Source organism: Cebus imitator, unplaced genomic scaffold (genome assembly GCF_001604975.1).
Source record: "Cebus imitator isolate Cc_AM_T3 unplaced genomic scaffold, Cebus_imitator-1.0 Scaffold190, whole genome shotgun sequence".
NCBI lineage: Eukaryota > Metazoa > Chordata > Mammalia > Primates > Cebidae > Cebus > Cebus imitator.
In genome coordinates, this window is record NW_016107505.1 from 1,471,893 (window position 1) to 1,484,904 (window position 13,012).

The window sequence follows — 13,012 nt, forward strand, 5'->3', positions numbered from 1 at the left end:
GCCTCCCAAAGTGCTGGGATTACAGGCGTGAGCCACCATGCCTGGATGCCCTGTTTCTTAAAGAAAAAAAAAATTTAAAATAATGTGCACCAGCAAATAGAGGCAAAAACTGGCCTACTCCAAAATGGAGCTGGAGGAGGGAAGTAAACTGAGCCTCCTCCCAACAATTTACTTTTGTGTAGACAAGAACTAATTTACACTTCCATCAGAGATCCACAATGTGAGTTGGTAAATAACTCAAAACAATGACTAAGTAGAATCAAATAACCTGTACGCCATTATCTGTGCCAGGCACAATTATGACCACTTCATCTTCGCAACACTATTAGCTAAGAAATATTGTTCCATTGCACACATGAGCAAACTGAAGCTCATCAAGATTAAACAATTAATAAAAAACCACACAGCAGGCCAGGGGCGGAGGCTCACGCCTGCAATCCCAGCACTTTGGGAGGCCGAGGCAGGCGGGCGGATCACCTGAGCTCGGGAGTTCGAGACCAGCCAGCCAACATGGAGAAAACTTGTCTCTACTAAAAATAAAACATTAGCCGGGCGTGGTGGCGGGCACCTCTAATCCTAGCTACTCAGGAGGCTGAGGCAGGAGAATCGTCTGAACCCGGGAGGCGGAGGTTGTGGTGAGGCGAGATCGCCCCATTGCATTTCGGCCTAGGCAACAAGAGCGAAACTCCGTCTCAAAAAAAGAAAAATAAAAAGTCACACAGCAGACACACTCTACAGCTTAGGAGTCAACAAAACACCCACAGAAACGCATACAGGGTCGCACATCAAATCACACAACCTCACAGAGAATGAACCATCAGATACGCCAAAGCAGACGCCGGGTGGTCCCACCCACCTCATAGCAAACACTTTCCCAAACTTAAGAACGTTTCCACGCCAATGTATTACCATTAGGCCCTTTCCCCACCTCCTCTTACAGCCTCCAACTAAGTCTGATCCTCGTACTGAAAAACACGGAACCCCTCAGAGGGCAACCGCTTGGCTCTCTGTGCGCAGGCGCAGCATTCGCCCACCACCTCCTAAGGGCACAAAGTCACGCCCCCAAGGCCGAGCTCACGCATGCGTACTCGATCATCAGCGGAACCGCCTCCACCCTGCTCTTCTTGTACTTTATGCCCCAGGTACCTTGTTACTTAGCGGAGGTCGCCTCTGGATTCCGGTCTCTGGGAGCGGGGGCGTGGGGCTGCACATGCGCACTACGAGTCCTCGCCTACTCCCAGAAACCACCGGGGCCCCCAGGCGTTGCGGCCAGGGCTTCAGGTCGGTGCGCTCCAGAGAGACCTGAGTGGGCAGCGTCGCCGCTTCTCCTTTCTTGGACAGTATTTTCCCAGCGCCACGTCATAATGGGACATTATGAGGCTTGTGTTGCTTGGGGCCGCGCGGCCCGTCTCAGAGGCGCTCCGGGCAGGAGTGGCCAGCTGGATGGCTGGAGGCCCAGGGATCAGTGCAGGTCAGATCCGGCGTCCCGGCCTGAGTTTGGAGGTGGCGGGTGCGGCTAAGCCTGACAACAGTGCGCGCGTAATCAGTGTGGTGGCGTCTGTGCACACAGAAGACATAATTAAAATTGCTATTTGTGTGCATGGTTCTATCCCAGAATAGGCAACTGAGGCATTGGAAAAGGCCGTTACATTTTTAGGAACCAGAGCTGCACGCTAAACAGTGTTTTCTTTGGACAGTGAAATCTGTCGTTCTTGGAGTTTGTTCAGGAACATGGTTGAAAATGGGTGGCAGTGGGTTCGAGAATCTGGTCTCTGAAGTTTCCCTCCTTCTCCTTAGCTCTGCATTTCCAGGACCCTGTCGCTGATCAGAACGCTGTTCCAGCACAGTGCGCATTAGCTATGTCTCAGGTAAGTTTTTGTTTTATCTTTGTTTCCTGCAACATCATAGGTTTTAAGTCCTGGGCATATCTAGTTTTGCTTACTTGGGTGGTAAAGACTGACACAGGGACAAGGCCCAGGTCTTTTCATTCAGCAACACATGGGACTGTAGGGACCTCTCTTCTCAGAGTCCATGTCCTGTACTTTCGTGTTCATTTATTCACCGAATGAATTATTCTGAATCTCCACTGTCACCAGTCGTCTTTTAAGCACTATTTGGGGGGGTCAAAGATACATTCCCTAGAGAAGACGAGAGCCGTTATCTGGAGACTGTCATCTTCTTGAGTAAAGGTGAATACTCAGTCATCTTTGACATTCTGTACAGCCCCAGACTGAGAGGACACAGCATAGAAAATGCTAATGAGTGGTTCAGACTCAGTAATGGTAATCTGCCTTTGGAAATTTGGGGGAATGGGAATGTGATTGACGTCTTGAGCATGAAAGTCCAGGTTAACGAGGTCAGGCCATTTACTAGGAACATTAGTGAAAGATAATGTTTGGGATCACAGGTTCCAGTTTGAAGTTGGGCAGTTAAAGGTATTTCCAAGAATTTCACAGATGAAGTCACAGGTTCTGTTCAGGGTATTTGCATGGTCTCTGAAATTTTGTGCAAAAACTACCACATTTGATTCTTAGCCTGGTAAGTGTAGTCACCAAGACATTTTGTTTGAAAAATAGATTTTCTTTTCGAGGGGACACTTTTATTTTCTTTCTTTTAGGAAAAGAGGCAATATTTTCCCTATACATTCTGTTTGTTATGACTGAAGCTACTCGTGAAATTGTTAAATTATGTTTATGTATTTTAAAAGAAAAATAAAAAATTTATTTAAAAAATTTTTTTAACTAATTTTAATTTTTTAAATTTATTTTTTATTTTTCTTTTAAAATACATAAATATAATTTATGTATAACCATCATATAACAACTATGCAGAAAAAAACATTTTTATCACTTTAGTTTCTGTATTTTGATGTGATGTATTTGAGCTTACAGCTTTTTTTAACCACCAGTTTTTATCCCATTTTCTCCATGTTTCCAGTGCTTTCTTAACTCCGTTGATAATTTCACCATCAAGATAGATTTCCATCACTCTTGCAAGTATTTTTTCATCTATTTTTCCCTTTCCTGACCCTCAAAGCAAAAGGATTTCTTGTTTTGATGAAGGATTTCTTGTTTCTTGGAAAAGGAAAACGATTTCTTGTTTTGATGACAGTGGATTTGTTTTGCTTGGCTTCACATAAATGGAGTCAAGTAGTTTGCATGTGTGTGTCTGGCTTCATTAGCTCAACATAATGTTTCTTGATATTCATTGATGTCCATTATTTGTTGTTGTTCTGCTGAGTATTCCATTGTGTTAATATATTAGTCTACTTACTCATTTTCCAGTTGATAGACATTTGGGATGTTTCTAGGTTTTTGGCTGTTAATAAAACTGCTATGAATATTATTGTATAGGCTGAGTATCCTTTATCCAAAATGCCTGGGACCAGAAGTATTTCAGATTTTGGTTTTTGTTTGTTTGTTTGTTTGTTTTTTAACATTTGCATTATACCTACTGGTTGAGCATCCTAAATCTAAAATTCAAAGTGTTCCGATGAGCATTTTTTTTTTAAATATTATGTCAACACTCAAAAAGTTTCAGATTTTGAAGCATTTCAAATTAGGGATATTCAACCTGTATATGTCTTTTTCTGATCTTTTAGAAGATGTAGTCATAGAAAAAATACTGGCATCTGGACACAGTGGCACACACCTGTTGTCCCAGCAACCTGGGAAGCTGAGGATCACTTCAGCCCAGCATTTCATCACAATAGTGCTTCATGATCACACATGTGAATAGCCACTGCATTCCAGCCTGGACAACATAGAAAGACCCCTGTCTCTTAAAAGAGAAAGAAAATACTGGCACCGGAAGAATATCAAGAAAAAATTAAAAATTATTCATTAAATATATTGTAGTCTGTCTCATTTATGGTGACAGAATTCAGGAAAGCAAGAGGTGTGTCTTGAAGCAATCTTGGGAAATCTTGGAGCTGCTGGTAAATATTCAGTTTCTTGATCAGGGATCTGCTGATGAGTGGATTGCTTTGTGAAAATTTGACATATTATACACGAGTTCATCATACTGATCATGGCTCACTGCAGCCTCGACCTCCTAGGCTCAAGCAGTTCTCCAGCCTCAGCCTCCTGAGTAGCTGGGACTACAGGCGTGTGCCACCATGCCTGGCTAATTTTTTTATTTTTTGTAGATGAAGTATTGCTGTGTTACCTAGGCTTGTCTTGAACTCCTGGGCTCAAGTAGTCCTCCTCTCTCGGCCTCCCAAAGTGCTGGTGTGGCAGGCCAGATCTCACCAAACTCAGGCCTCCATAAAAACTTTCAGTACTGACTGAGTGGTTAAGTTAAATGTTAAAAGCCAGTGCCCTTATACAAAGGCTGAAATGTAACAAAAGCCCACCAAGAGTTTTGCCTAGGCCTTTCCTGGGCCTGAAAACATGATAAAATAATGAAGGAATTCTTAATTGGACCCATTTAGGATGAAACAGGTTTTACTGGGGGTCTGAAGAAACTCCCTATGCCTCCACAAACAAGTTTATTGGAGGTCTGAAGGAACTCCCCAAACCCCTGTGGTTTAGCAGGAGACAAGATAAGGGTAATCACCCCAGAACCTGAACCCATTTAGATCAAGTTAATTTACTGAGGGTCCAGAGAAAGGTCTTCAAGACTGAGACCTTAGTCATAGATTAAAAGAAGTTAATCACTTATGTCTTTAGATGAATGCACACTTACACATAGACATATAGCTTAGAAGGTATATAAGCTCTGGAAAACTTTGTAATTTAGAGTTGGTCTGGTGATAATTTCCAGGCCTCTCCTTGTAACTGGCTACAGAAATAGAAACTCTCTTCCTCTCCAATTTGTCTGCATCTTGTTATTTGGCCTCAATAAACAGCAGCCCGACCCTTAGCTTGATCCAGGAACATAAAGGTTGAAGTATATTTCCCCCCATATTATTGACTCATAGTAACACCAGTTTTGGGAGATGGCTTTCATTTTCTCCCTTACATTGTTTTTGGCACCTTTTGCAAAATTCAGTTAACTATCATGGGTACACTTCTGAAATAATCTGTTTCATATAGCTTTAGAGGAAGTCCTGAAATTTGGTCGTGTAAGTCTTCCAGTTTTATTGTATTTTAACAAATTTCTCTAGGCTGGGTATGGTGGCTCATGCCTATAATCCCAGCACTTTGGGAGGCCCAGGTGGGAGGAGCACTTAAGCCCAGAAGATCAAGACCAGCCTGGGCAACATAGCAAGACCTTGTCTCTACAAAAAATTTTAGAAATTAGCAGCACATGACTTGTAGGAAAACAGCCTTTTGCATAGCAAGAGTAACACTATCTTGAAGTGAAACTGCGATAATGATCATTTGACTCCTGCACAAGACAGTCCTTCAGCAAGATCAAGAAACAATGACTTTAGCATAGATAATGCCTCATAAAGATATTTATCTAACTTTCCCACTGGGTCATGAGTTTCAAAAGGGGTCTGAAAAGCAATGAGGTGCCATGCATATGTTCTACCAAAAAAGCCTGTGATATTGTGGGTACAGGAATCCACCATATCACAGCTACTGGAGAAACTACTTCTGTTCTGACATCCCTATTAAATGTTTCTTTCTGAGAATTTGGATTTGCCAGCCTTTCTCAGCTTTTCCATTCCCTGAACCTTTGCAGGTAGGTTTGCATATACTACTTATTGTGGAACATGAATATGTATTTTTATATAAGGTGACAGATGTTGAAAACCAACAGGCAAAAACATACCAGATAAAGAGAAATCATTATTATTCATTGCCATTACACAGTGTGGGAATAAAATACCAAAACAATTACTCTGGGTCAGGGGTAAGCAAACTTCTTTTTCTGAGACAAGGTCTTGTTCTGTTGCCCAGACTGGAGTGCATAGTGTGATCACAGCTCACTGCAACCTTGAACTCCTGGGCTCAAATGATCCTCTCACCTCAGCCTCGCAAGTAGTTGGACTATTGGCGCATACCACCATAGCTGGCTAATTTTGCTGTTTCTTTGTAGAGATGGGGATCTCCCTTTGTTGCCTAGGCTGGTCTAGAACTCATGGTATCAAGTGATCCTCCTGCCTCAGCCTCCCAGTGTTGGAATTACAGACGGGAGTCAGAGTGCCTGACCCAAACTTAATCTAAAAAACCAGACAAGGCTAGGTGCAGTGGCTCACACCTGTAATCTCAGCACTTTGTGAGGCCAACATGGGAGAATTGCTTGAGCCCAGGAGTTTGAGACCATCCAGGGCAACACAGGAAAACCCTGCCTACAAAATACCTATTTTTAAAAATGAGCATGGCATGGTGGCACATGCCTCTGGTCCAAGCTGCTCAGGAAGCTGAGGTAGGACTGTATGAATGTGAGGCTGAGGCTGCAGTGAACCATGACTGTGCCACTGCACTCCAGTTTGAGATGCCATCTCAAAAAAAAAAAAAGAACCAGACAGTAAATACAGGTGTTGTGGCCATATAATCTCTGTTGCAACTACTCAGCTTTGCCGTAGTGAAGCAAACGCAGCTTTAGATCATAAATGCAGTGTGTCACAATGAGACTTTATAAACCAGGCAGAAGGCTGGATTTGGGTTTTAGACGCTACAGTAGGCAAAATGGGATATTATATAAAGATAAAGGTATGATTCATAAATAGAGGGTTAGTAGTATGTCCCTGTAGGTCAAACAAGATAAACAACAAAAACGTCTGGAAATTCAAGATATTTGCAAAAATTTTTTAGGAAATTCTGATCCAGCATACCAAATTATATAAAAACAGGGAGATTTTTACCATTGTAATCTAGTGGCTTAACAGACTTATTTAGAAACTTGTATCCAAAAATGTAGAATATGTATTTTTTCAATGTTCATGGACCATATATAGAAATAAGTCTTGTACTTAACCACACACACACACAAATGTCAAATTGGCAGGGCGTGGTGGCGCACACCTGTAATCCCAACACCTTGGGAGACCAAGGTGGGTGGATCAGAAGGTCAAGTGCTTGAGACCATTCTGGCCAACATGGTGAAACCCTGTCTCTACTAAAAATACAAAAATTAGCTGGGTGTGGTGGTTTGTGCCTGTAGTCTCAGCTACTCAGGAGGCTGAGGCAGAATTGCTTGAACCTGGGAGTGTGGAGTTTGCAGCGAGCTGAGATTGCACCACTGCACTCCAGCCTGGTGGCAGTGCAAGAGTCTGTCTCAAAAAAAAAAAAAAAGTCACATTCAAAAAAGGAGGTATTTTCAGGCCACATTTACTAATCATAATAAAATTAAATTTGAAATTATATCATTTAGGATGCTTTGGCTGTGAATTTACAAAATATCCAACTAAAAGTAACTCAGCAATCAAGGTTTATTTTTCTTACATAACAGAGCTTCAAAGAGGCAGTTCCAGAATTGGCCTAGTAGCTGAGTCTTTTCAGGCTCAGAGTCAGCTTCTCTGAGGTCTACTTTGTTGTTTTCTTGGTTCCAAGATAGCTGCAGCAGCTCCAGGCATCATGTTCTCATAGAAAAATGTTTAAAAGCAGGAAGAGAGGGAGGAGGAAGTCTTCACGATAAACCTGTCTCTTCCAAATGAGGAAAATCTTTCCCAGAAGCCCCAGCAGATCCCACTTAGCAAGACTGACACTGGCCAGGCCATGCTGTGCTGCACATGAGGCTGGAAAATTAGCATCTGATTTCCTCAGTCTAAGGAAAGACACAGATGCTGCCAATAACAAGGGGAACTGGGTATGGCTGCTGGTATGGCAACCAATGGTTCTCTGCACCAGTCACATAAAACAATGTAACAATGTGGAAATTAAGAAATATTCTCCTAAATTTAGATTATTTCTGGATCAGGAAGAAATAAAAACTGAGATTAATGTTAAGATGGTCACTTGATTTAATAATTTTCTCTTATATCCTACTTTCACTGCCTGGGTGTCTGATAGTCTTGAATAGTATGTTTGGTGCATGAGTTTAGCTTTCAGATTTTCATGTATATACATGCATTCAAAGGCTGTAAAAATTACTCCAGTGTAGCTTTGACTTTCCCCATTACCCTCACAGCTCATTAGCCACATTTCACATCTCTTGGCATGGTAAATTCTCAATTCATCCTTTTCATTACCATTTATGATAATTGCATGATTTATTTCCTTGTTAAGCAAATAATAATTTGGCTGTTAAAAAATTTTTAACTTGTAAGAAAACCAAAACTTTTCATTCTTGATAAAATTACTACACTGTGGTTAGAAAATGTGATTCTGGAATGTGTTCTGAAATAAAATTTCTGCCAACCTTTCCCTGCTTCTTTGACAATCATGGTCTGAACAATTTACATCCATAAAATTTTCTTTGATATGAATTGTCAGACTTAGGATAAAGGATAACCTCTGAATGAAGGCATTGTCACTGGCATTACATTCTTTAAGTCTTTCTCCAAGAGGGAGGAGTAAGTTGTGATTAGCCTAAGCTAATGGGCTTTCCTCATTACTTCCATTCATATGGTTGCTTGCCAACATAAATTCTCTGATGATTAGTAAGGGGTAAGTGCTGATGGAAGGCTTCTCTACATTTATTAGATTCACATGTGCTTCTCTATTTTGCATTCTCTGAGGTTGAACAGTAGCTGAATCATGACTCAAGGTCCTCCCACATTCCTTATATTCACAGGGCTTTGTCTCAGTATGAATAACCTGATGATGCATCAGTTGTGAGCAATGACTAAAAGCCTTCCCACATTCCTTACATTCGTATGGCTTTTCACCTGTATGAATTCTATAATGTACGGTAAGATGTGAGACCCGTTTGAAGGCCCTACCACATACCTTACATTGGTAGGGTTTCTCTCCAGTGTGAATTCTCTGATGTTGCTTGAGTTGTGAGCTTACTCTAAAGGCCTTTCCACATACTTTACATTCATAGGGCTTCTCACCGGTATGAATTCTCTGATGTCGTATAAGAGTTGAGCCTTGATTAAAAGCCTTCCCACATTCCTTACATTCATAGAGTTTCTTGCCAGTATGAATAGTCTGATGTTGAATCAACTGAGACCGATGACTAAAGGTTTTCCCACATTCCTTGCATGCATAGGGTTTTTCACCAGTATGAATTCTATAATGTACTTTAAGATGTGAGATCCGATTGAAGGCCTTGCCACATTCCTTACACTGATAGGGTTTCTCACCTGTGTGAGTTCGCTGATGTTCAATCAACTGAGAGCTTCGACTAAAGGCCTTCTCACAGTCTTTACATTCATAAGGTTTCTCACCAGTATGAACTCTCTGATGTTGTATAAAATTTGAACCAGAATTGAAGGCCTTTCCACATTCCTTACACTCATAGGGTTTCTTACCAGAATGAATATTCTCATGTTGAATTAGTCGTGAGCCATATTTAAAGGCCTTCCCACATTCCTTACATTTATAGGGTTTTTCATTAGTATGAATTGCTTGATGATTAATAAGGAGTTCTTTTTGCCAGAAGTCTTTTCTACATTTATTATACCCAAAAGGTTTTTCTCTAGTATGAATTTTCTGATAAAAAGTAAGGGATGTATGCTGGTCAAAAGTGGGCATTTCTTCATGCCTGATGATCATTTGATGGAAATGTCTATCTGGATTTCCCTGTTGTCTGTCAAACTGGCTTCTGCATTCACAATCATCTTGGAAACTTGAACACTCAAGACCATAACTTGTAATGCTTTCCATTAGCTCCCATTGGGGTGATTCGACTTCATAAACATGCGGCTTTGGAGATAATTCCTCGGTATCATATCTGGACTCCAACACTGAAAAAGAATGAAAAAAGCAAATATGTTTGGTTTTTATTTTCCCAGATAAAGGAACTACAGTAAGAATTGGGAGGGTTTAGACTCAACGCCTATTAACTCTTGAATATAGCTAAGCCATTAGAAAATGGACAAATAGAACAGTGAAAGGACAATACCATAAATCAGATGATGAAGGTAATCAGGGAGGTGATAAAAGTGATTCTGAAATGTTAGTGTCAGGCTGGGCATGGTGGCTCACGCCTGAAATCCCAGTGCTTTGGGAAGCCAAGAAGGGAGAATCACTTGAGGACAGGAGTTTAGACCAGCTTGGGCAACACAGCAAGACCCCATGTCTACAAAACAATTTTTAAAAATTGGCTAGTTGTAGTGACACATGCCTGTAGTCCCAGCTGAGAAAAGAGGACTGATTAAGCCCAGGAGTTCAAGGTTGCAGTGAGGTATGATCATGCCAATGCACTCCAGCCAGGGGACAGAGGGAGATCCTTTTTCTTTTCTTTTTGAGACAGTCTTGCTCTGTCACTCAGGCTGGAGTGCAGTGGCACAATCTTGGCTCATTGCAATTGCCAACTCCCTGGTTCAAGCAATTCTTCTGCCTCAGCCTCTTGAGTAGTTGGGATTACAGGTGCGTACCACCAGGCCCGGCTAATTTTTTTATTTTTTGTAGAGATGGGGTTTCACCATGTTGGTCAGGCTGATCTCGAACTCCTGACCTCGTGATCAGCCCACCTCGGCCTCCCAAAGTGCTGGAATTACAGGCGTGAGCCACCACGTCCAGTCGGACCATGTCTTTAAAAAAACAAAAAAAAACAGAGTTGGTGTGAGTCAGAATCACTGCTGAAACATATTTTTTAAGACAATATTTCTGTGAGACTCTAGAAAAGACAAATATAGAGTGACAGAAAGCAAAGCAAATCATTGGTTTGAGGGTCTGTGCAGGAAAGAGCACAAGGGAACTTTTCAGGTTGAGGGAAATGTTCACTGTCTTGATTGAAGTGATGGTTATGTGCGTGTATAAATTTGTCAACACTCAAAACTAATTTAAAAAATGCATTTTATTGACTGTATATTATGCCCCAAATAGAGTGAATTTAAAAAAAATGATGGGGATTTCAAGATGAAAAGAGTTCAGGAGATGGACGGTGATGATGGTTGTACAACAGGGTCAATGTACTTAATGCTACTGAACTGTACACTTAAAAATGGTTAACATGGTAAATCTTCTATTTCATCACTGTTTAAAAAAATAAAAATAAAAGTGATGGAGGAAGTGTGTGCTTGGATCTGCAACCTGCCTCAGCGCCTGGAGGACATGTGGGAGAATGAACCAGAGGAACATGCTGGGACAGTGGCAGCTATTCTCGTATGTCTGCTGGAAGTTGGAATCACATGGCTGCTATCTTCCTCTGAGAAGCTTTTTATATATGAAGTTTAGCTGAACACCATGGCTGAAGCCCACTGTCAACTAAATGACATTTCTTAAATGTCATTCATTTACCTGAACCTTACCATTTCTTAAAGGTGACCTTGGAAAAAGAAGGGCTTTGTTCCCTGTTTAGAGGATTAGGCCCAAGTGATTGGGGGTGGGTCCTTCTAGAGCAACATACTTTGCTGCTTATTCAAACTGCATGAAAAAGCTGAATGGTGTAATGGACTCTGATTCTACCCAGTACATGACTTCAGCTACAGTGGCAGGTTTTACTGTAATTACAGCAATCAACCCCAGTTGACTTAAAGAGACTTAGGTATAGCTTGATGCAAGGAACCATGGGAGAAAGAGAATGGGAGAAAGTGAATGGGAGAAAGCTTTTGAATGTCTTCATGATGTCTATTGAACAGATGGCCTTGAGGACTTTACAGGCATATGCCTGTTTCATATGGTGGCATATCAGATACTATCATTCCTTTTGTTATTTGTGAAAACGTTAAGCTAAAATTACTGGAAGGTAAGATTGCTTCTACAATGGAAGATGATAAAGACTGTGAAAGAAACATTGGATTTTGCGGAAATAATGCTGGCTGCTGTTACCTCAAAGACTTGTGCCACAACTATAGTGTATCCACATGACACAGTAAGAACAAGATTATGTAAACAGGACAAAAAAAATATAAGATTTTTTTTCAGATGTTGTGTTTGGCTGTTCAAGAGGAAGGTTATGGGTCTCTACTGTGGTCTAACAACTAGTGGGACAGTTTCCAAATACAGCCACCTATCTACCTGAGGGCACAGATCTACTCAATGATGAGGACGTGTGGCAGCCATCTTACAAGAAAGGAAAACCAAGAAACTGCCATGGACCATGGAATATTAAAGCCAGCCTGGTATACAAAACAAAACACATTTGGGACAAGCTAACTGCCTAACTGGACTTTTGGTTGTAGAAATCAAAGTGATCATATATTACTTGGTCTTTCTAGCAATGTGAAAAAAACCTTGGCTGCTTCCAAGGAAATGTCTTTTTAAAGCACTCCTTTCTCCAAAATGCCGTTTTTTCTACCATATTCAACTTGCACAGTTGAGCTCTGTTGAGTATAGTGTTATTTATTCCATGAACACTTTTCTACTACTGTAAATAAAGCCATCCCTGATTAAATACTATTGTATAACTATCCAAAGATATTACCAACAGTCATAAATTTCTAACTTCTTGCTTCTATTTAACTTCTTGTAAAGTTGCAAAATAGCAACAATAATGAGGTCTTCAGTGTTTTCATGTTTCTTTACAAAATCTGGCACAGTATTTTAGAGTTATTTGGGCAGAAGTCAGTGTCTTGTGCAACCAATGAAACATCATCTGAAAAATCTTAGGTATAGTCTTAGCATTAAAATATTTTATTTTCCACTTCTAACAGGTGCTTGACATTTAGCATAATTTGGACATTTCAATAAATACAAAAAACTCAAATGGTAATAGTTAAGAGACAAACTATTAACAGTTTGGGACAGCAGTAAAATGTTGATTTTTGGTCACTCCAGTGATATGAGCACATCCTCATATGTTCCCTAACTTTGTGGTACATGAAGACAGCTAGAATTCAACTGTCTTTTCAGAGATTTATTATGAACCTGCCTGTTTATCATACCTTGATTTCATTTGCTTAAAGCGGGAAACATTTACCACTTCTGAATTTTTCTCTGCTTGTTTTCACATTAAGCATTTGAACAACATTATATTAACATCAAGGACAGTATACAATTATAGAAAAGGCGCCCTCTGCTGTCTAATTCCACAGGTAATTTTTTACAGTTTTGTAAATGAACAAGGT

The 13,012-nt window shown here is 40.7% G+C and overlaps 2 protein-coding genes and 1 long non-coding RNA gene across 6 annotated transcripts in view; 1 reads left to right on the forward strand and 2 right to left on the reverse strand.

The window, feature by feature from the left end:
* LOC108316663 (zinc finger and SCAN domain-containing protein 5A-like) overlaps window positions 1-1,212 on the reverse strand; it is a 136,145-nt gene extending 134,933 nt beyond the window's left edge. The window contains exon 1 of the mRNA XM_017546630.2: window positions 1,147-1,212. Within this exon, the coding sequence (XP_017402119.2) occupies window positions 1,147-1,212 (66 nt within the window). The remainder of the gene's footprint in view (window positions 1-1,146) is intronic.
* A 32-nt stretch (window positions 1,213-1,244) lies between these two features.
* On the forward strand, window positions 1,245-4,100 carry LOC108316668. The gene is made up of 3 exons (XR_001830395.2): window positions 1,245-1,471; window positions 1,798-1,868; window positions 2,938-4,100. It is a non-coding gene; the product is annotated as an uncharacterized LOC108316668 (long non-coding RNA).
* Window positions 4,101-7,879: 3,779 nt separating this feature from the next.
* ZNF582 (zinc finger protein 582) overlaps window positions 7,880-13,012 on the reverse strand; it is a 12,254-nt gene continuing 7,121 nt past the window's right edge. For all 4 annotated transcript variants that reach the window (XM_037745023.1, XM_017546639.2, XM_017546640.2 and 1 more), the window contains one exon: window positions 7,880-9,745. In XM_037745023.1, the coding sequence (XP_037600951.1) occupies window positions 8,424-9,745 (1,322 nt within the window). In that variant the 3' untranslated portion in view covers window positions 7,880-8,423. The remainder of the gene's footprint in view (window positions 9,746-13,012) is intronic.